Here is a 24,295-nt window from a genome sequence, read left to right on the forward strand (position 1 = left end):
TGCGGCACCTGCTTCCTCCGGACGTGACGGCGAGCCGTGCTGGGAGGCTCCGAGCGGACAGCGGGGGATGCGCGGGCGGCGGAGGCGGCGGCGGTGGGGGTGTCCGTCATGCTGAGCCGCAGCTCGTTCACCAGCCTGGCCGTGGGGGTCTTCGCCGTGTACGTGGCTCACACGTGCTGGGTCATGTACGGCATCGTCTACACGCGGCCTTGCCCGGCTGGAGGTGCGGCCGCCTGCGTCTGGCCTTACCTGGCGCGGAGGCCCAAGCTGCAGGTGAGCGGCGGGGCTGGGCTGGGCCCCAACCCGTGAGCTGCGGTGTCAGGGGAGAACTGGAAGTGAGGAGAAGTAGCGGAGTTACGTTACTACAGATCTGAGGGTTCCCGGTGGGTGAGTTGATGCTTCTGTCCCGTGATTCCCCCCTCTGCTGGCTTTTTCGTTTCAGTTGAGCGTCTATACTACCACGCGGTCAAACATCGGTGCTGAGAGTAACATCGATCTGGTTTTGAACGTGGAGGATTTTGATATCGAGTCGAAATTTGAAAGGTGAGTCTTAGAAGCGTGACCTGTTTGTTGCAGTTTGTAGCCTGAATAACGTGTGTATGGGAATGTGTATGAAATAAGCGAGTTGACTATTCGTGACATTAATCTTGGAAGAATAGAGTTGTTCTTGTGTTCTTTAGCTTGAATCCAAAACCATTCTTGCATACTGTGTGATCTGTTTGGTCTGCACTTGTGTTCATAAAGCGCAAACTATAGAGGCAGCACTGAGGGAGGGAAGATGTGAGTTTGATATCAGCTTTGGAACTGAGGACAAGATGCTGCTATAGGTTAAAAAAAAAAAATATTTAAAAGTATATTTTTTTTCCTTGATTAGAAGTTTCTGAAGTGTTTCATGAACAATAATACAGTTGTGCCTTGCTGTACTTGGTACACTGAGTTCATATAGCATTAATAAGAGGGCTCTTAGGCTTATTACGTTCATCACAGAATAGCTTGGGTTTAAAGAGACCTCAAAGATCATCCAGTTCCAACCCTGTGCCATGGGCAGGGCTGCCCCCCAGCAGCTCAGCTGCCCAGGGCCTCGTCCAACCTGGCATTGTGTGCTTCCAGGGATGGGGCATCACAGCTTCTCTGAGCAAACTGTTCCTGTACTTCACCACCCTCTCAGTACAAAATTTCCCCATGTCTAATCTAAATCTTCCCTTTTTCAGTTTAAAACCATTCTTCCTTGCTCTATGACTGTCTACCCATGTAAAAAGTTGATTTCCTTCCTGTATGTACACTTCCTTCAAGTATTGGAAGGTCAGTAGCAGGTCTCCCCTGAGCCTTCTCCAGGCTAAACAGCATCAGCTCTCTCAGACTGTCTACATAGTAGAGGAGCTCCAGCCCTTTGATGATCTTAATGGTCCTCATTTGGATCCTCTCCTGAAGCTGGAGTTGTGCGGTATCATTTCAACACTGGTTAGTTTACATCAGTGTACTGTATTCAGCTACATAAACTAATATTTTGCAGTAGCATACTGATAATACTGATAGCAGAGATGGCTTTCCAATGTGAAAATCCTACGTCACTGTGCCTGGAAATGCTTGAAACTTTAATAACGTATACACAGTCTGCCAGCTACGTGATTTCTTTTCTTGACAGCTGTGATTTCAGTCTCTGAATGGAACCTGGAAGTCATAGAATGTTCTGTTGTAGTGACAAGCTTATATATAGCTGTTTCAGTGCTAATAATCATAGATGTAAAACTTTTCCGGTGCTTCAGGGTTTCAGGATCTTCTGAAGGGATGTTAGTACTAAGATCTCGCCCTTAGATAAATGTCTGAGTGCACTCTAATTATAAAGAGGTGTATATAGTGATTAGAACTGCTTTTATGCTTTATATTTACTGCTTCAATTTTGTTATTTAAAGCAGTGGTCTTGTTTTTCGCTCTCTTGACAAAGATTTATTCCAACTCTTTCTCATTCTGTTTTTATAATAAAAAGAATGTGAACTCCCGTGATTTAGGTCACATTAATCTTAATCATTGGCAGGTTTTGAAATAGAGCTGTTTCACTAACACAGTCTTGCTATGCCAGTAGAAGTATGTAGAAGGAAACAAAGCAAAGTGGTAAGGATGCAAATTGGCAAATGCAAGTAGAGTGAGTTCATGGTGCTTGAGGCTCTACATAGTTCTGTATTCAGCACGCTGTAACTGAGAAGGTAAAGTGCTTGGTTTTGATTTTTTTTCTCATTTTTTTTGCTTTTTTTTTTGCTTTTATGTTTGTTTTTTTTTTAAATCATGCATTCAATCTCTGAACGCACTCAGCACATGGAAGGTTGTTCTTTACAAATCCTGGCATAATTCTGACAGTGCAACATATAGACGGGAAAACATCGGTACTGATAATGCGGTCCTGTTTTCTAGGATAAGAAAGGATATACTGGACAAAGATTAAAGTATCTTGAGATAATAGACACGGTAAAGCAGGCACTGTGGTAACATACTGGAGTATATGAATTGATCCGACCCAGCTATGACTCTTTAGGGCGTGTTAATGAGGGGTGCACTTTCTTGCTTGCTGTCAGAACATTGTAACATTTTCAGTGATTCCTGTCTGTAACAACTTAATATTTCTATGTGTCATCTCATAATGTCTTTATTTTGTGTTTTAGGACAGTGAATGTCTCTGTACCAAAGAAAACTCGAAATAATGGCACGTTATATGCATATATCTTTCTTCATCATGCGGGCGTTTTGCCTTGGCATGATGGTAAGCAGGTGCATATAGTAAGCCCTCTGACCACGTACATGGTCCCTAAACCAGAAGAGATTAATTTGCTCACTGGAGAGTCAACCACACAGGTAGGTGGATATTCCCCATGTAGGAGGACAAGTGGGGAAAGAAAATGCATTTCTTTTGTAGATGCTTGTAGCGTTAGCATCTGCTATACCTGCATTTGTCAAATTATGGTGGGCCTTCACTATCACAGAATCACAGAATGACCTGGGTTGGAAGGGACCTCAAGGATCATGTAGTTCCAACCCCCCTGCCTGGCAGGGCCACCAAACATACACATTTACTAGATCAGGTTGCCCAGGGCCCCGTCCAACCTGGCCTTGAACACCTCCAAGGACGGGGCATCCACAACCTCCCTGGGCAGCCTGTTCCAGGGCCTAACCACTCTCCTAGTGAACAACTATCGTTCTATCATAGTTGAGCAAAATGCTTGGTGTGGTTAAAATCAAGTTGCTTAACATCTGTTTTGCGATACAGCCCAATAGTAGTTGTCTGTGATTTAGAGTGTTATCCTGTTCAGAATTCTGCATGGTTAAGCAATAAGTGTGTATGTTTATTGTATTTTTAAAGCAAATTGAAGCAGAAAAGCCAAGCAGTGCTCTAGATGAGCCTGTCTCTCACTGGAGATCAAGGTTAACCTTGAATGTCATGGTGGAAGATTTTGTGTTTGATGGATCATCACTCCCTGCTGATGTTCACCGTTACATGAAAATGTAAGTTAAAAACTTAATTTTGCTGGAATTGTTAATATTAATTTAATTCATATTTCTGTAAAAATCATCTTTTGGTATTTTTTGCTTAAATTTGAGCTTAAGCAATAAGAATAGGCACTCTTTAATGCCTGTACTTCAGTAGTGACACTAGTGAGATACTATGTACTTGAAAGCCTTATTGGAAATACCTTGATCCTAGGCAGTTCAGCATTTAAAGTACCTCTTTGTGTGGGAGTTCCCATGGCAACACAAAACAGAACTACAAAGATACAAGTAAAATGCTATAGCAGGCTTCATACCCTCTTGTTCTCAAATCATACTTCTTGTCACTAAAGCAATTGTCTCTTGACCTTTACAGTTATCCTTCATGTGCACATTATCTGTGTAAACAGCAAGCGCTTAAGTAGCACAGCTGATCTCTTGTATCCCATCCTTTTTTTCCCCTCTATGGTTTGCTTCGTTCTACTTTGTCAATGTATTTTCATACATGATGTCACTTTTTTTTCAAGGAAATACTCAAAAGTGAGCTTTTAGACAGGCAGTAGCTTCTGTTTGCAGCTTGCTTAAATTGCTTCCAGCATTAACCATATAAATAGTGCTGTGTTGGCTGGTGCTGCCGTATGTTGATGCCTTTCTCTACAAGTATCCTTTTAAATGCAAAAGGAGTTGCTTAGTCAGCAGACACTGGGATTCTGAAATAGCTTCCCAACCAGAATAGATAAACCAAGCAAGTCATAAGACAGGCCCATAACAGGAAGGATTTGATGAATCTCTTCTGGTCATGTCCAGATATAATTTAGTGCTGATTTATTGTTGTATTATACAGGAAGTAGTTTGGAAGTGAAATAGTGTGCTTCAATTCTGCTAGAAGTAGCTTTAATTGTAGTTGTATTGTAGAAATTTAACTCTCATCAGTTAAAGAAACAAAAGAAACTGATGCTGAAGTTAATACTGTGTATTATTGTTACTCCTTAAGTATTTAGTATGCAGTCTTTATCAGCGTGGATAGAGGCTTCTTTGCAAACTATTAAAATTCTGTTTTCAGACTTAAAAAAGCTCAGTTATGTGACTTCCAGTCTGAGTGTGTGTAACTTTCTCTCTAATGAAGGACTTCAGGAATTTGTCCCTTTGGGGGCACTAGGCTGGACAGTTCTCTAAGCTACTGGCAAAGCAGTTGTCCAGTGGTTAATTTTATAGAGGCCTTGAAGGATGTTAAACTAGTACTGTCTCTGTGCAGATTTGTGGGATGATAGAACAATCCCAGCAAGTGCTTCTGCTCAGGAAGAGAGAGATTTATGCTCCTTGTGCAATCCTGCTGATAGTATCTAGCCTTGTAATACACATCCCAGCCAACCATTACTCTACCTAAAACCATGCTAAGTAGAGCATCTGCTGTTGCTGATCTGGTAGATGTCACTGAGTGTGTAGAGGAGTTGGGGAGATGGTGGAGAGTTGTTAAGCAGGAGAGGGATACTTGAGACAAAGGATACAAGTATACGGTCAGCATGTTTCTTTTTTATAAACTTTTAAATTCCCTTTACCCTTGTTCATCCTGCAGCTTCAGCATCATCACAGCTGATTTAATTTGTCCTTCATTCCTTTTGCTTATTCTTTCTACTAAAAAGTAAAAATAAACTGAAAAGAATAATATGGAATGCATTCTACTTTCACAGACATCTCTCAGTGGTAGCCTAGGCTAGCAGTTGCTTTTTAGTGTGTGCTAGAGAGTAACGTACTTGGAAAGGTGGTGGGAAATACCTGTATGGATAGATCTCAAAGTGCTGATTAGTGCTAACTTGAATTAAAGAGCTTTTTAGGTCACTGCATTCATAAAATCCATGTTTAAACATCCTAGGGTTCAGTTGGGGAAGACAGTGCATTATCTTCCAATATTATTTATTGATCAACTAAGCAACAGAGTGAAAGATTTGATGGTGAGTAATAGAATACCTTTAATTACATTTAATAGTTTTAATAGTAATCTTAAATATTGTTGTAATTATGATTTTCTTCACAAGTTGTTTCCTGTAATGAAAATCTGTTACAGAGTCACTAAAAGGCTTCTATCAATGACTGTTCTTTGACTTAATGGTCAGCTGTAATGTCTGAATTTGGGTTGTGAAACTCCCCACCCTTGCAGAAATATTTGCCAAACACTTTCTTCCATTCTGCCAAAGGATGGTTGGGTTCCGTTGTTCCTGCCTTTTGGATGGATAAGGAGAAAACTGCATCAACTGTGGTGGGAGCAATCACATGAGTCCCTAAGCTGGTTGATGAAGTTGTGTTTGTGTCCCAGAGCTGCTTCTATTTTTCTTCTAGAAAGATGGGTGTACTGCATGTTGATGGCACTAGAGTAATGTGGAGATAAGAGACCAGCTACTGCCTGTTAAATGTTAATATCTGTATTTAGCATCTTCTAGGTAGGAGTCTTGGTAGATGGAAGCTTTCCATAGGCCTTCTAGATTGTCATTCTAACTCATAAAGTTTAGCTTAGACAAATAATGGTCAGGTCCATAGTATGATGAGCAAACAAGTGGCTGATGGATTGGACTTGGAAATATTGGAGTAGATGAGGTTACATCAGGTTGGTGGCCGGTGAAGTTTAACAAGAGCAAGTTTGGGTTCTGCACCAGGGGTGGGGCAGTAGGGCAGGTGCTGATCTCTTTTCCTTGGTAACAGTGTCAGGACCAAAGGAATGACATGGAGTTGCATCAGAGGAGGGCCAGGTTGGGTGTTAAGAAAAGGTTCTTTGCCAGAGAGTGGTAGGGCACTAGAACAGGCTCCCCAGTGTTGTGATCACAGCTTGAAGTTGCCAGAATTCAAGGGACATCTGTACAATGCTTTCAGATATAGGATTTGGACTTTGAGTGGTTCTGGTGGTCCTGTGTGGAGCTAGGAGTTGGTTGGACTTGATCCTTGCGGGTCCCTTCCAACTCAGGATATTCTGTAATTCTATGATCTTAAGTATTCTTCCCAGTGCTGGGGGTTTGGGGATTGCACAGAGTTCTCAATTAGAATCACATGGAATCACAGAATTGTAGGGGTTGGAAGGGACCTCCAGAGATCATCGAGTCCAACCCCCCTGCAAAGCAGGCCCCCTACAGCAGGCTGCACAGGTAGGCATCCAGACAGGTCTTGAATATCTGCAGAGGAGGAGACTCTGCAACCTCCCTGAGCACTTCTTAGTGTAGAGAACAGATTAAAATTAATACTGCAGAACTTGTTTGCTCTGTTCACCCACAGTTTTGTATTGCTGATTGAGTGCTAGAAGTAATATGTGATGTGTTGAGGCCTTACTTCAATAACTGATTGTACCGCATAGGTTTGGAAACGTAGTTTTCAAAGGCTAAGCAAACGTCACATCTCAGCTAAACTGAAGTAGCACTTGTTCTGCTCCTCTCACTGAAAATCCTTGAGAGGCCGGTTAGATTACTGGAGGAAAGACTGAATGGGAGAGACAACATAATTCTCAGTTCACATCTGACCTCGATGTCAGGGGACCCTAAAAGCATTTACTGCAACATTAGGATCAGGAGAAAGCCATTCACCTCTGATAAGTGTCAGCTAAGTAATTACCGTAGAAAGTGTAGAGTAACAGTTCTTAGGTGGGGATTATGTCTGAGGAGTAAGATGAAGCTGAAAGCAATAGGTCTTAAACTGTTATCATTCAGAGGGCCTGCCTGTCTGTAGCCGTAAGCTTTCCTTGAAAATTTAAGATATGCTGCCTGAACTTGTGCTTAAGTGGCTGTGGAGAATTCTAGCATTTCTATGGGTAATTTTATTTTGTTTTAAACCTATTTGAGAGACAGTCAGTTGTTGTGGAGAAAGAGCTATGTCAGTGTAAGACTTTTTTCAACTTAAGGTGACCCTTAGATATCTCTCATAATTGAAATGCAGATAGGAACAGAGAATCAAACTAAACTTGCTTGCAGCATCCCATATGCTGTGTTTTACAGGCAGAATATCTTAGCTTTAGCTGTGTTGCTTTCACCTTTCTGAGCAGGCAGCAGCATCTTGCTTTGCCACCGTTGTTTTGTTATGAGTTGTTATAACCTTCATTTATCTCAAAAACATCCTCAATTTAGTAAAGGTCTGGCTATGTCTTTCAGAGTATGATTTGTGTGTGTGTGTCTTGTAGCTTAGCATAACCTTCTCATATGCTTTCATAGAAGAAATATCAGAATGGAAAATTTCTTTAAACATGCTGTTTTCACTTCAACTGAGACCAGCAGAGGGAATTTCATGTCAACTTCTCAAGGGCTTTAGTATACAGTAACAGTGAGGTTTCTGTAAGAAATTGAACAGAACAAACTGATCATTTAGCATTTCTTGGGGCGGGGGGAGGTGGGAGGGGAAGGTTGTTGTTGTGTGACAACAACAAACAAAAAACCACAAAGATTTCAAGCTTTTAAGACATCAGACTTAAAACTGTGTTATTAAATCATAATGTGATATGATGATGTTTCTTTAGTTTCAAAAGAGTGAGTGAAAGTGAATGTTGAGAATTTTCCCTCTGTTAAAAAAGAAGCTGTTTCTGTTCTGAAATACAGGTTATAAATCGCTCAACGACAGAGCTACCTCTTACAGTGTCATATGACAAAATATCTCTCGGAAAACTCCGGTTTTGGATCCACATGCAGGACGCTGTGTACTCCCTTCAGCAGTTTGGTATGTTTTCATTTTTTAATGACTCTAGGTGAAAACTAAATGAATGAAGAAGAAAAAAAACAACAGTCTTCTTTCCTTCAAGTACAAAGAGGCACTGTTTTCTGGATAGCTGGTAGAAAGGTTTGGTGGTATAAATCTTACATTGCTTTATTTTAATAAGGTAAGGTGGAAACAAAATGTTGACGTGTGATAGGAATCGAGGACAGAAGTGGAATAACTTTCAATTTTATTTGGATAGTCCTATTGCAGAATTGTAAGTGGCCACAACTGAGAGCATTTTGATCACAGTTTTCCTCTTGTCATCATCCACAGAGTGGAAAAGCTAGATCACTTCTTATATAAGCTTATATGTAGCTGGTCGCTCTAACCATATACTCATGGCAAAGCGCAGGCAGGCAGGAAAAAGACATTGAGTTTGAGCTGAGAATCAGGAAAACATTGTGGTTCTGATTAAACTGCTACTGCTACTTCAGAACTGACTTCTCTCTCACTTTGACTCAGGTCAAGTACTTTAGTTATGAATATATAAGGTAATACAGATAAACTGAGAAGTGAAAGCCAACTATGATTTAGAGGCTTGAACTTTATCATGCTCTGTGTTTCTGATTCCTGCTTTGTCTGGACTGTACAAAAGTTTAAATGTATAGACAAGCTCAGTAGCTTGTGAGAATCTAACTTTGTTACAGCTTTGAGTAGCCAGCTTCCAGATCACATTAACCATCAGACTTTGTGAAATGAGGCAGAATGGCACTTATTTGCCAAAGAATTTGATGATCCACATCATGAGAACTGCCAACAGTACTCAGGTTTTCTGAGAAGTTTAGACTTTAATCATGGGGCCTGAGACTCTGCTTCATCAAGAAAGTATCTTTACATTGACTGAAGATGTTCTAAGGATTGCTGTAGCTGTCATTTGCAAAACACAGTCCTTCATTCTGGTAACTCTGCTTATCACAGGCAGTTCTCTTTGCATTAATGGTTGTCCAGTATATTAAAAAAAGCAGAAAGCATTCCTCCTTTTTTGATTTCAAAAGTCAGTGGAAAATAGGTTCTTGGTTTACAGCTTGTGACTTTTGGAGGATGCTTTTCCTTTTTCCTTTATCAAGGAGAAGCTTCCAAATTAGTTCCACTAGGGCCATCAAAAGATTTGATGCTAAACTTATTGTTAAGTTTCTCACTGACCTTTATTGTCTTCCTTTTCTCATTTCTTGGTTTTTGTTTTTACTGTGAGGCTCACTTTTCTTATTTAGAATGTAAGAGTTCAGAGGCAGAGTTGAATAATTCTTATTCTCCCTATTTGCACCATAGTGACCTCCTGTATCTTGCCATTTGTGTCTCAGTTGTTCAACTTAGGCTCTGTAGTTGTACATGTTAAAAGCACGTGTCTGCTTGTAACTAATGGGCTGTGTTTAAGGCTAGCCTAATAACTAACCAAAACATATGTAGATTTAGGTTTTACCAATAAAGCTACCATCTTGTTTTGGGTTTATATTTCCTTACCTAAATGTGTGGTGGTTAAATAAGAAGGTTTCTCTTCAAATGAAATTCTAGCAAAACAGCAATTAACTATCTACTACTTCTTTCTCTTAGGATTTTCAGAAAAGGATGCAGATGAAGTGAAAGGAATTTTTGTTGACACTAACCTGTACTTTCTGGCTTTGACCTTCTTTGTAGCAGCATTCCATGTAAGTGGAATAACTTTGGATTTCAGATATTATAGAATATAAGGAAAAAAAAGAGGGGGGGGGGAAGATGTTTGCATTTCAGCTCTTTCATTTATTGAGAACTGTTCTTGGAAACAGTAACTAGGTCTTAAGTAATAATATTAAATGAAATATAAAACTCATAAAATTCATTATCACTTTTTTTTAGTTGGAGTTCAACTAGAGATCCAAGAATTACTTACCTGTCAACAGTGGCTCAAGCTTTCTGCTAAGTTGAGTTATCACAAGGCTATCACTGCAGTGGCGTAGTTACAGCACTAGTAGTACCTATTGGGTATTATATAGACTCAAACCAATAGAGTTTGAGTCTCTGTCGACTAACCCTTGCAGAAATCTAGATTGGCCTTGAAAGATGTGCTACTGTAAATTGCAGAGCTTGTAGTTCTAGGCGTAGTTATTTCTTGTTATGTTTCTCTCCTTCAGTATTGGGTGTAACTTGCTTTAAATATATATCTTTGGTTCAGTGGACAGTGTTTTTAGGTCTTATCCTACTTTGAACGTCTTTGATGCCTACAGTTATGTGCAATGCAGTTCCCATCTTCTGTGACAGGGAACTTGTTGAGCATGATATGTTTCCATTACAGTTGCATTACACAAAATTAATTGGGTTTGAAAGTCATACACTTCCCAACCATTATCACTCTTCTGTTTTTCATTCTCTTTATCAGACAGTAAAACGGTAGTAGGCTGGGGTTAGATTTTCTGATATTTTTTTCTCTTCTATACTATAAGAAATTCTTGAATCTGTGCTGCTTATTTTTTTAAGACAGTGAATGTGTAAAGAAAAAACTGAAAAATGTACTGAGTAAAGGTACTAAAAACCCTGAAAAAAAGTATTTGTTATTCATAATTTTAATGCTAGAAAGTCTCTAAAGTTTAGGCCAAATCATAGAATCGTCATAGAATGGCTTGGGTTGGAAGGGACCTCAAGGATCATTGAACTCCAACCACCCTGCTGCATGCTGAGCTACCTACCTCCATATTTGATACTAGACCAGGCTGCCCAGGGCTCCATCCAGCCTGACCTGACTGCTTACTGCAGAATCCTTACTGCTGACATAGAGAGAGAACCTAATTTGCAGTATTATAGGATTTTATTGAAATTTTGGTGCTATCCAAGCATAAACTATCAGTCCAGTACAAAGTGCTTACTGAATGTAGTGTGATTTTTCCCTGCTCTGTCAAAGAGCTGAGCAATCCCTGCAGGTATTCAGTTCTCTGTCCTCTGCCATGTGTTATCTTGTACTGGGTCACTAACTTTCTTCATGGCATGCAGCGCTGTGCAGTGTTAGAGTAGAAGCAGTACATACTGTTCCTCCTGTCTTTTCGTGCTCCATTTGGAGCCTGGGCTTTTAAAACAGTTTTTTCTCTTTACCTTTTATTTGTTCTAATTTTTAGTTCACACACCATCCTAATGCATTTTTAACTGTTCAGCTGGCAGTCTTATTTAGTGCCAGTGTTAAGGAATTGAGTGTTCTTTTTGCTATTTGCAGCTTCTCTTTGATTTCCTTGCGTTTAAAAATGACATCAGTTTTTGGAAGAAAAAAAGAAGCATGATTGGGATGTCTACAAAAGCAGGTATGGCCCAGCATGCAAAGTGATGTCTGTGTTGTATAAGATAAACCGTGTGCTTTTATTCTTACTTTCAATTGAAACTTTGTGGTTCCATCCGAGATGGTAGAAATAGTTGTTCTTGTGCATAAGAAAATAGCTAGCAGGCTGGTTCTAACGTTGTTAGTATGATGGGGGTTGAACTGAGTAGGATGTAGTAAAGGTGACAGAAACAGTGGTCTGACATCATGTCAAGCCTTTCCAGAGGCAGGTGAAGCTGGCAGGCAGCCACTGACACTGGAGATATAACGCTCCTCAGCCTTGCTTATGGCATTAAAACTTACTGGCTGCTTTTCTTGTAGATTATCCATTGTGATTATAAACAGAAATGGAAAACCTGAAACCACCTGGCCTCTGAGATTATCCTTAATGGTGTCATATTTGCAGACTGATGAAAACATGTGAGCAGTATCAATATGAGGCAAAAATTAGGCATTCAGAATCAGGATAAACAGCAACATGGTTCTTATGCGGAGAATCTGCTTATTGACCTTAAAGATCAACAAGTCCAAACACAACCTAACTATACTACCCTAACTAACAACCCTCTGCTAAATCATATCCCTGAGCATCACATCCAAACAGTTTTTAAACACATCCAGGGATGGTGACTCAACCACCTCCCTGGGGAGTCTATTCCAGTGCTTAACACCCCTTTCTGTAAAGAAGTGTTTCCTGATATCCAACCTAAACCTACCCTGGTGAAACTTGAGGCCATTTCCCCTTGTCCTGTCACCAGTGAGAAGAGACCAACCCCGCTCTCACTGCAAGCACCTTCCAGATAGTGGAAGAGAGCAATAAGGTCTCCCCTCAGCCTCCTTTTCCCCAGACTAAACAGCCCCAGCTCCCTCAGCTTCTATTCATAGATCATATTCTCTAAGCCCTTCACAAGCCTTGTTGGCCTTCTTTGGACCTGCTCCAGCGCCTCAGTGTCCTTTTTGTACTGAGGTGCCCAAAACTGAACACAGTACTTGAGATGAGATCTCACCAGTGCTGAGTACAGGGGCAGGATGACTTCCCTAGTCCTGCTCACCACACCATTCCTGATACAAGCCAGGATGCCATTGGCCTACTTGTCCACCTGGGCACACTGCTGGCTCATATTCAGCTGACTGTCCATCAGCACACCAAGGTCCCTTTCTGTCAGGCAGCTTTCCAGCCACACCACCCCCAGGCCTGTAGGGTTGCCTGGGGTTGTTGTGGCCAAAATGCAGGACCTGACACTTGGTCCTATTGAAATTCATACAATTTACCTTGGCCCATTGATACAGTCTGTCCAGGTCCCTCTGTAGTGCCCTTCTCCCTTCTGGCAGATCAACACTCACTCCCAACTTAGTATCATCTGCAAACTTACTGAGGGTGCACTCAATCCCCCTCATCAAGGTCGTTAATAAAGATGTTAAATAGAAGCAGCTCCAGTACTGAGCCCTGGGGGACACCGCTCATGACTGGCTGCCAACCAGATTGAACTCCACTGACCAGAACTCTTTGGGCCTGTCCATCCAGCCTCTGTTTCACCCAGCAGAGCATACACACATCCAAACCATGAGCAGACAGATTCTCCATGAGAATGTTGTGGGGTCTATAGATCTGTTTCTAGGTCTGTTTGATCTGTCAAGATGTACTAGTTCACGCTTAAACAGCTTAGGACAGAATTAAAGTAAATGGGCCAGTAGTCTTTCTTCATCTCAACTGTTTATGTAAATGTTAATAAACCTTCTGGTTTTTTTTTTTTCCATCTAGTGCTTTGGAGGTGCTTTAGTACTGTAGTAATATTTCTTTTCCTTTTGGATGAACAAACGAGTTTACTGGTCCTGATCCCAGCGGGCATTGGTGCTGTAATTGAGGTGAGTTGGTAAAGCTCTAGAACCAATGTTCTCAGTAACAGTACAGTAGCAGTATTCTCAGGAGCATCCATCATCTGTGTCTGGAGTTTTCCAGTATTGCTTAGCAGAGCATTTTGTCACTTAATTGTAGAAAAGGGTTGCTAAAGTAGTTACTGGAAAAACACTGCTGTTTCCCTTTATCAAATAACAAACTGGGAGTCTTGGTGTTTTCCTGGGATGTATCAGATGAAACTGTGGAAACCAAGCGTAGAGCTGCGCTGAGCCTCCTTCCTGTCAACATCAGTGATACACATCACTAGTGAGCAGGCATGTATGACTGTGTCAGCAAGCTTTCACAGACACGTTTGGTAAAGAGCTGGCTGTGGGCCATCAGACGCCGCCCTCAGGTCTGCGGTTTTGTCCCTGGCTGTGACTGAGGTGCTTGGGGAAGGAAGGGGGGACTGATGGCTGCCCACCAGACCAGTGGGCTGCTGATACTCCTTAGGAGCCCGCTTAGGTGCAGTGAAGCACAAAGTCAGCCCTAGCAGGAAGGAAGAATCTCTCTACCTAGCGCTGTTTGCAGATCTGAGAATTGCTCATTATATAAAAATAAATTTGGGATTCCCATGTGGAATTTTTAGGTACATGTCTGTTGTAGTTGGAGATATGAATGCAAAATCACAAGGTGATCCTTAAGACCTTAAGTCCTGAAAGGACTTTGTTACTTTACTTACAGTACCTCAGCTGAGGTACTACGCACACCTCAACTGTACTTAGTAGTACAGTTTCTCTATGTTGTACTTGTCAAGGAACACACCATTTGGTTTGTATCAACATATAGACAGTGTGCTGAAATTAGACTATTACAGCTTTATTCAGCTGTGTTGCTTAAAATAGATGTTCTAGGATCTTAATTCTGATTATCTGAATCTTACATAAGAAAATCTTCTCCTTATTTACACGTTTTGTTTTGTTAATAACAGCTCTGGAAAGTGAAGAAGGCTTTGAAAATGACAGTAAAGTGGCAAGGCATACGACCCAAAATTCAGGTATAGTATACATCAATACTTCAGCGGTTTGCACTCTCGAGCGTTCTGCCTCCTTAACAGTAACTGTAGGATACTGTGACTCGTGGCTTTCAGTGATGTAAAGATCTCTTCCCTAACTCTAACAACCCTCCGCTAAATCATGTCCTTGAGCACCGCATCCAAATGGTTTTTAAACGCATCCAGGGATGGTGACTCAGCCACCTCCCTGGGGAGCCTATTCCAGTGCTTAACAACCCTTTCTGTGAAGAAGTTTTTCCTGACATCCAACCTAAGCTTTATTTCCTAAACAATTATGAAGAAAAACATCAAACCCCTATGCAGCAGACTGAACAGGACATTTGCTTGACTGTTGTATGGAAGAACTGATAATGTCTTTGAACTGTTACCTTGCTGACTGTATAAGCAAGTTAGTTTGCAGTTTCATTCTCTATTTAGGGAGTTGTCCCTTTTCTCCCAGTTCTGTCTCTATTATTTATTTTATATATATTGCAGTTTGGTACATCCAGTGATTCTGAAAAGAAAACTGAGGAATATGATACCCAGGTAAGAGGGAATCCTTGACTTCTAGTCTATGAAGTCTACATATGTGTTCTGTTCTTTTGCTCATTTTATTCCTTCTAGTATATTTTTCATTTTCTCGTACTTGTTAAAGGGATCATCATCATGCATATGATCAGTTAGGGAAGATTCATTCTAATAATTTATGAAAAGAAATAGCAAAAGAGTTCTTTGTTATCTGAATGACAGTGTTTGAAGAAAATGTCATCTGTACTAAGAATGTCAAACTAGATGAAACAAGTTACCAAATTTGGTCTAGCAATTAATATGTCTGCACCAGTAACTCATGAGTGATTGAAAGCATCTTTCCAGAACTTGTCCTGTTGTGACTGTAAAGCTCATCATCAGGTCTCAGATAAATCTGATCAGATTTAAGGAGCACCATCTGCTTTCTGTACTGGAAAGATTTAGAAGTTTATAGTTAATCTGTGGGTCAGATGCTGATATCAATACATCTGTAACAGGCCAGAAGTCTTGAATTACTTGTGTGTTTGAAGCTGGAATCTGGTTGAAACATTTTTCTCATAATGGCAAGCCACATATCTGAAGAAAAGTTACTCTCCATGTGTAATCCTTACAGATTTGAAAATCAGTATTGGTACTTGTTACTTACGCCAGTACAATAACTGATCATAGCTAGCAACAGTGGTGTTAAGTGGAGAGCTACTCTTAAACTGGACTTCATACTGTGTCTTGCAGCTTTATGTACTGAGGTTTTTGGTGGTCTCAACTGAGCACCAGAATTTTCAGGATCCCTTGAACTGAAGCATTCTGGAAATAATAGTAGAGATGTTCAGGAAAAGAAAAAGATGTGGTTGTCTTTGAGATGATGCCATGAAAAGTCTGTTGTATATTAACTGTGAACTAATGAACTATTCTCCTTATCCTTTAGGCTATGAAATACTTGTCGTATTTACTCTATCCACTGTGTATTGGAGGTGCAGCTTACTCTTTGCTGAATGTCAAATACAAAAGGTACCGTAAGTCTATAAAGGTTCTTGTAAAAGGTTGGAACATCCCCCATTTTTTTCTGTATTAATTAACTGGAGATGATGGGATACAGAAATCAGTTAGTTCTGTTTGTGTGACTACAAGCTCAGAACTGTACACTTGCATGGATTTTAAGGCTGGAAAGTGTAGCTCTTTTTTAACACTGTGTAAGCTGCAGCTTATTTCAAGCTGTGTTTTCTCACAAGTAATCTGATATTACTGCAGTATTCAATAACTTGCATACAAGATTAAGCTGTCAATCACAAGAGGAGGAAGAAAGCTTCAATTTGCTGTTCAGGGAGCAGATAAGATGACAGGGAGAGATAAGAGGTTACTGTGGTTGAGTTGAGTAATGGAGAGAAGCAAAAACTTTCCTCAGATTATTTGCTTTGACCAAGGGATTTCTCTCTTGAGAAATACAGCGGGTAGGATGACAAACAAGCAGAATTGTTTTTAAGAAAGGAGCCTGTACTCCCTCAAACCACAGACTTACCGTGAGACTTCAACAAGAGCGGAAGGGTCTGTATTTGAGAAGGTGAAACTCCCGTCCCCTTTCACTGAAAACAATACAGCTAGTTTATTTTTGACTGGAGAAATGCAGACAAGTAGGTAGCCATGAGACTTTGCTCTAGGAAAAAAATCCGCAAACACAAGCTTGGTGATGACTGTGTAGGCTATTTTCATAGTCTCTAGGCCCAGAAGAGATGTGGGGAAGAGCAAGCAAAGCCTTAAAATAACATGAGAAAAATTTTCTGTTGCTGTCCACATGTGCTGTAACACTTGTACCAAAACTTGGGGCCATTTCTTTGTTATTAGAAAAATAGCTTCTTCAAAAGGTTCTGATCTCATTAGTTAACAAATAAATAGCATTTAAAAATGCTGGCTCTCTCTGCCTGCAGCGGATAGAACAGCTCTCTGCTATCTACTACTACAAGCAGAAGCATGGAATTTGTACCATCTAAACTGTCTGTAAGGTTACTAATGCTGGAGCTAAGGGTTTGCTCCATTGAACATCAGTGCGCAGCATTGCTTGATGTCAGGTGGCATGCAGAAGTCTTAGAACATTCTCCAAAGGTATACAGGTACTTAATAAAGCTCTCTAGAATTGTTGGATGTGAAGCATCAGCTCCTTAATGGTTATCAGCATCTCCAGAGCCCTTCTACTAAAAGGGAGATGTGAGGTGTTCAGTTTGTGCAGTTCTCAACACATTCACAGAGTACTGCTGTGTAGATGATGTATGGCAAGTACATGATTTTGGTTCAAGTGAAAAGTAACTGGATTGCCTTGTTTGTTTGTAGCTGGTACTCCTGGCTGATTAACAGCTTTGTCAATGGTAAGTCTTTATTATTATTATTATTATTATTATTATTATTATTCATGTTTCCTCCATTGGAGACAAAGACTTGAAAGTAAAAAATCATTGATATCACCTGGATCAGCATGATGGAGTGGAACAATAACTGGAACATGGGTTGCAGAATTATTGCGGTTAAGAAAGGGAGAAGAATTGACCAACATTGAAACAGAAGGATTAAATGTATTTTCTCATTAGGAAAATCTAAATGTCTTAATTGTGGAAGAATACTTCTGTTCTGCCTTTCTCTGTTAAGTTTTCTGTATTTTATCTTCAGGAGTGTATGCTTTTGGTTTCCTGTTTATGCTGCCCCAGCTGTTTGTAAATTACAAGGTGAGACTGAAAAGAAATAAAAGGCAACTGTTCTAGTATCTTCTTCCAGGCTTTTAATACAAATGATGCGTTCTTTTCATCCTAGATGAAATCTGTTGCACACTTACCCTGGAAGGCTTTCACATACAAAGTAAGTAAAGCTCTAATTTAATGACTGGTTCTGTCATTTTGAAAACAGTTTTCTGAGAAAAACAACTAAGTATTAAGTAGCTGAAGGCTATGAGTGCTTTTCTTTTTGTTTCAAGAACTAAACTGCCTGTAAATGTATTTGCAACTGTTCTTTAAGGAAAAATAAATCCATTTCTCATAATGACTTTGATATAAAGAGAATCTCATCCAAACTTGGACACAGGTGATGTCGCTTTTTCTACTGCCACCTGTCTTAGGTGTGTACAAATGCTGGTCTTGCAAGTGATTTAATGTTCAGTTTAATACTTTAATAAAACAAAAAAGAGATTGTGTTAACAAAGCATAATTCTCAACAGATAGGAGCACTGAGAGGCCTTATTTTAGCAAGTTGTGCGAGCTTCCAGAGACAGAAGTAAAGTACACATTGTTTTCTGCTTGTGTGGTAATTCCCAGCTTCTGGGAAGTGTAATGATAGTGACAAGTGTGTGATAGGCTGCCATGTGGTGGAAAAGGGGCTGCACTGTGATGTCCCCACTACGCAGTCTGTAGGAAATGATGCAGCAATGTAACAAGGCTTAACACGAGGAAGTGAGTTCATTAGAAGTAAATAAATAGGTGAGCTTACTGACACTTTGATACCTACACACCCGTAAGCACCTCCACGTGTGGTGCTTATGGGTGTGTATAATACATTATAAACCATCTGAGTGGTTGATATTGTATTCGTCCGTCCAGATGTCTATGCTCAGGTATATTCCTTGCATTGATAGGGAGAACAAGCAACACACGCTATTGAGTTTCCAAGTCTCCTGCCTTCTTCCCTTATTTGCCTCTTGGGCCAATGTATTTCAATTCTCCCGAACTTAATTGCTTCAAAAGGAAGCGTTAAAAGCTGTTCAACATACTCTCTGTTCAGTTGTGAAAAGAAAGTGCATGATGGAAGAAATGAAGTCTCAAAACAGAGTGCCGGTCATAACTTCCATTTCTGTGAACCTACAACAACAGCCCAGATTTCTGATGTTTTATATTTTGAAGGAGTATTGAGCCATCTGGGAGAAACAGATGGGAATATAGATAATAACAGAATAGTAACTAAATGGTTTTCAATACAGAAATCAGTCCAAAAATAAAAATAAACACCTAATTTTTCAAACCCATAGTAGATAAATCAGAGTGCCTTTAACAGAGGGGAATAAAAGGTGCAGGGAAGTAATTTCACAATGTTGTATTGGTGGCAAAATAGAGTAACTGAAAAGAGCTATCAGCAGTTAAAGGACAGTGGGATGCAAGGGCAGTATTGAAGCAGTGGGTAACCTTCACAGCAGAGTTTTGCTGCTGAATAGCCTTTTCTTAAAGAGCATTTGCATGGCTGCTGTTGAGAGATGCCAAAAACTACCACAATGAACGTGGGTTTTATGGGTTTTTTCGTTTTATGTTTTATACCCTTGTGCTTTAACAAGGCATATGTTCAAATGGAGCAATCTCAAAAGAAAACCAGCTATATTAAATACTATTATATGAGTTGCCTTGATGTATTCAATTTCCATTATTTTTGAGGGCTGCCTAAATGCCCAGAGAAGGATGAAACTTCTAGCTTTTTCTTCCTTTCATCACCATAGGATCTCTCACTTGGGAGTTAACTTGGAAAGGCCTCATTTTCCTACCTAGCCAAGTTGTTTATTTTTTCCATGACTGATCTTTGCACAGGCTTGAGAAGTGCCATACGTATTCTTTGAGCACTTTAGATTGATGGATTAGTTTTGACTTGCCAGAAGGAACTTTTCTGTTGGAACTAATAAGAACTTCTTCCTATCCAGCACCTCAGTGTTCTTCTCGTACTTTGTTTCATAATACAAACAGTAGTTTAATTTTCAAGAGTAAGTCTTTTTCTTCCTTTCTTGTGACATGGATTTATGCACAGTGAAGCCAGAATAACAACTTTCTGATAATGAAAGGAGAAGCCATTGTAAGGAGATTGTTTGCTAACCCAATAGTGAACATTCTTTGCTGAATTGGTTTTCCAGGTGTTTTTAGTGAGCTTATTGCACCATCTGATGAGTAATAAAGCTGGTGTACTATTAAGAATTGACTTCTAGTCTTCTCTATAGACTAGAAACAGATCCAGAGGAGTTGCCCTGCTCTTCACTTCCTTTACCTTCTCTGTCGAAATAATGTCATTTTCGCGTGTTTGGAGCCTCTCTGCATTCCTTTCCCAGCAAATGTCTGTGAATTTAAATTTTATCACTGATGAAAAAGTGATAAATATTTCACAACTGCTTCAGAAGCTGAGCCTAGAGTATTTCTAGCTGAGCAGTAATAGTGTAGAAAATTGCATCTCGGATAAGGGATGGATGTTTGCTTCCAGGAAGGCACTGAAAATGTTTTAAAATCTCCCCAGGGCTGCCAAGTTAATGTTCTTAAGAGCAATAAATGAGTAAGTTCTTGCAGAAGTTTCAATTTACCCACAGAAAGTGAAAGTGAACTATGGTATTTTGTAAATCTTAAATCATTTCAGTAAGGACTTTGAATACATTTTTTGTCAGTTTCTTTTAAAAACTTTGCTGAAGTTGAATACATGTTTTTCCTCTCATACAATAATTCTCTCACTTACCTGAAACAGTATCATGGCATGGCTTGGATTGGAAGGGACATTTAAGATCATCCAGTTCCAATCCTGCTGCTGTAGGCAGGGACTCTCCCTCTAGACCAGGTTGCTTCAAGCCTCATCCAGCCTGGCCTTTAGTGCTTCCAGGGAGGGCATCCAAAGCTTCACTGGGCAACCTGTTCCAGTGTCTCACCACCCTCACAGTAAAGAATTTCTTCCTAATACCTAGTCTAAATCTACCCTGTGCCAGTTTAAAGCCACGTCCCTTGTCCTGTAGCTACACGGCTTCATTAAAGGTCCCTCCCCAGCTTTCTTCTAGGTTCCCTTCAGGTACTGTAAGGTCCCCATGGAGCCTTCTCCAGGCTGAACAGCCCCAACTCTTTCAGCCTTTAATTGTAGGGGAGATGCTCCAGCCCTCTGATCATCTTCATGGCCCTCCTCTGGACCCACTCCAACAGCTTCATGTCCTTTCTGTGTTGGGGGCCCCAGAACTGGACATAGTACTCCAGGTGGGGTCTCATGAGAGCAGAGCAGAGGGGCAGAACCACTTCCCTTGACCTGCTGGTCATGCTTCTCTTAATGCAACCCAGGATGCAGTTGGACTTCTGAAATGCAAGAGCATGTTGCCAGCTTGTGTTGAGACCTACATCCTTTTTAATTTAACTGTAGTTAAGTAATCAGTGTGATCCTCATTTTAAAAAAGCACTTCAGTTTGCAGTAGTTTTTCAGCATTAAATATTGTTATAAATAAGAGATAGTCTGTGTATCTGCTGAACAACACAAGTAAGCCTGTACCCTGTAGCTTTGTATTAACACCTTGATTCATTTTGTATGATTTTGTTTCTTGACAGCTAACTGAAGTGTTCTGTTCTTATATTTGCAGGCATTCAACACCTTTATTGATGATATATTTGCTTTTATTATCACGATGCCAACATCTCATAGGCTGGCATGCTTTCGAGACGATGTTGTGTTCCTGGTCTATCTCTACCAAAGATGGTATGCCTTTCTTCAGTATTTCTAAGAGTTTTTCCAACACTCTAGATTGGTGTAAGAACTACAAAACAATCAGGAAAGGCTTTGTGCAGTAGTCAGTAAAAATATTATTAGGTTCATAGAATCACGGGATAGTTTGGGTTAAAATGGACCCTTAACATCATCCAGTTCCAATTGTGCTGCTATAGACAGGGACACCTCCCTCTAGACCAGGTTGCTCAGAGCCCTATCCAGCCTGGCTCTGGATGATTCCAAGGAGGGGGCATCCACAACCTCACTGGGCAACCTGTTCCATCACACTAAAGATTTTTTCCAACTATCTTGCCTAAGATGAACTTCCTAAGGTCAAATATTTCTCTAAAGAAACAATAATTTTAAGCCAAGTTTATGATTTACCAGAATGGTAAATGCAGACTTGATTTTTAGGTTTATATACTTACACATAAGAGTAGCGAAATAGGTCTCCTCCCAAGGTGAGTTTTTTTTATCTAGAAATTAAAAACTTGGCAGCTTCTGATAGGGGCTACGCCCTAGTTTTGAACTGGAGAATTGTCTTGGATTGCTTGAGAAATACTCCAGCCAAGCTTTATGGGAATTGTCCTGTCTCTTAAGAGGCCCGGTTATGAGGCAACTTGTTAAGTCTTACTATCTGGTGTTTCTCTAGTTAATTTTTAAATCTGCTGTATTTTTAGGCCACAAATGGAAATTGAAAATATGATGAGAAAGGAATTCAATTCAATAAATTTGAATACTATTCAAATTTATATATATACTATATATATACTTTTCAATTTAAAATTGAATAGTAGAGAACCGCTTAAATGTCCTGCAGGCAGCAGACCGGTAACTTACGGGTAACAAGTTTTATTTTATTTTTTTCCTTGCCAGGCTTTATCCTGTGGATAAGAGCAGAGTGAATGAATATGGAGAATCCTATGAAGAGAAGCCAAAAAAAAAAGCTCACAGGGAATAATTAATAATTGAAGATTCTGACCCCTGGACTTCTACTGATAACACGTATTATCTGGTCTTAAGGAAGAAAAACTTATTTAATAAGAGTATTTTTAGAGCTTATGACAGAACTACATGGACTACACATCTTCTATATTGCCAAAAATCTAGTTTTGATATCCTGTTTCAAGATCCTCCTGTGTCCTCACAAGGTCCACACTCTGACAGATGTCATTAAATAATCTTCCTGCATTTAAGCTCCTTTTGAGTGAAAACCTTAAGTGTCTAAAGCATTGTAATTAATATCCAAATCTGTGTTTTTAAGGCAACTCAGTAAGTGGAAGTGTGGTGCAATGCCACTGTGAAAAGTGAAAAAACAAACCAGTGTGTTACAGCAGAGCCAAGCATTACTGCCAAACTGGAGGCTGTCAAAAAGAAAATGTGTAATTATCAGACTGAACACTAATTATGAATCATTCTAGCCTGGTAACAGAAATAATGGAAGTTTTAGAGGTTAGTATTAAATTGATATGTGGACATCGAAAGTTCAGAGCTTCAAATATGTTGGAAAGAATGAAAAAGGCAGGTGGTTGTGTTAAAATTCTAGCTGTTTTGTTAGCCCACAACATGACAGAGGGTATCAGTTGTCTTAAATGGAATGAAGATGTGAAACAAGTGTAACATGATTTTTTTCAACGTGTATCCAAGTTCATATAAATCCTTCTGCATCGTTGACGAACCTTATTTCTTGCCATAGTAAGTATTCATGTAATGCAAATCATTGTTCTGTGCTAGGAAGGTCTCTTACAACATCTTAATATTTCATAATGTGGTATCTGAGTGACATAAGGGGCCGATTCCCTCATATTTCAACTTTAATAATTCCTCGGTCCTTCCCCTCTCTCTCCCATCCCCACTGTATTTATATGATTAAACACATCATTCAGGTGGAATGACGTTGCTCTACAGCACACTTCCTGGAAGAAGGGTTAAAAACCAGCCTGGGGAAGAATAAGTATCTTACTTTCAAATAATTTAAACAGAAAAAATGCAAAAGGCAGAATTCTTATTTGTAATTCTGCTTTTCCTTTGGCCAATAATTACAGAGTCACCCTAATCATTCATCAGCTGCTGCGTTAAATAGCACCCTGTTTGTACAAGGCTATTTAACTGCTGTTTGCCGTCGATTGGAAACATTAATCGAATAACTTCAAAGAACACAGAGACAGTGCAGTAGTCTTTAACTGCTTTATGAAGTAGATTTTATCCAGTTCTGGTACTGCAGAAGTGTTATAAATGCTCGAGTCCCAGAATGATATGGAAACACACGTAAATAATTCTGTCACAGACTACAGTCTCTCTTATCCTGAAATCCTTATGTGCTGCTGGCAATGGAAAGGAGCCTCAAAGTGAATATTTACCTCATGTTTATGTGAAGGCCTCTTTACGCTGTTAACTGTAAATGAGGAGGGCTGCAGAGCTGTTGGTGCTGGCATTAAATATCCACGAGTCTATGCAAATCTGAGGTTGTGGTTCTGTCTTGTATGTTTTGGATTTGTTTGGAAGAAGCCCTTTGTAGTTAAGCAAATTCATCTGGGACTCCTAGTAAAAATGTGGGGAGCATGAACATTTTTCCTGATATAAAAAAATGCAAACGATACATTGCCTTTTTGGTGCCATTTCAGAGCAGTCAATAATTGATTCTTCTAAAGTGGCTTCTGAAAGTCCAGAGTGTCGTATTTGGGTATTTCTCATGTGTAAACATTTATTTATTTTATTATTTTGCATGCAGCTGCTGAAAAATCACTCTTGCACCTTTCCGTGCTCTGAGTTTATTGGTCTTTTGTCTTTCATTTCTGGTGACGATAACCTCATAACATTCCATGCAGTAGTCACAAGGAATATAGAATTAGGGCATTTTAATTTTAAAACGATCGAGGCTTTCCTGTTCTCGTCACTGTTTTATGCATTCCATTTCCAAATAAAAACACCTCATTGTACGGCA

General features: G+C 39.9%; 1 protein-coding gene across 1 annotated transcript; it reads left to right on the plus strand.

The window, feature by feature from the left end:
- CLPTM1L (CLPTM1 like) lies at positions 1-24,295 on the plus strand. Its single transcript, XM_015854277.2, has 17 exons — positions 1-273; positions 443-543; positions 2,658-2,847; positions 3,353-3,495; positions 5,351-5,429; positions 8,046-8,163; positions 9,754-9,848; positions 11,381-11,465; positions 13,242-13,345; positions 14,308-14,373; positions 14,866-14,916; positions 15,824-15,906; positions 17,221-17,255; positions 17,554-17,609; positions 17,695-17,739; positions 21,227-21,342; positions 22,228-24,295. Exons 1-17 carry the CDS (start codon positions 109-111, stop codon positions 22,310-22,312), a joined length of 1,617 nt encoding a protein of 538 aa, XP_015709763.1. The 5' UTR covers positions 1-108; the 3' UTR covers positions 22,313-24,295.

This window comes from Coturnix japonica, chromosome 2 (genome assembly GCF_001577835.2).
Source record: "Coturnix japonica isolate 7356 chromosome 2, Coturnix japonica 2.1, whole genome shotgun sequence".
NCBI lineage: Eukaryota > Metazoa > Chordata > Aves > Galliformes > Phasianidae > Coturnix > Coturnix japonica.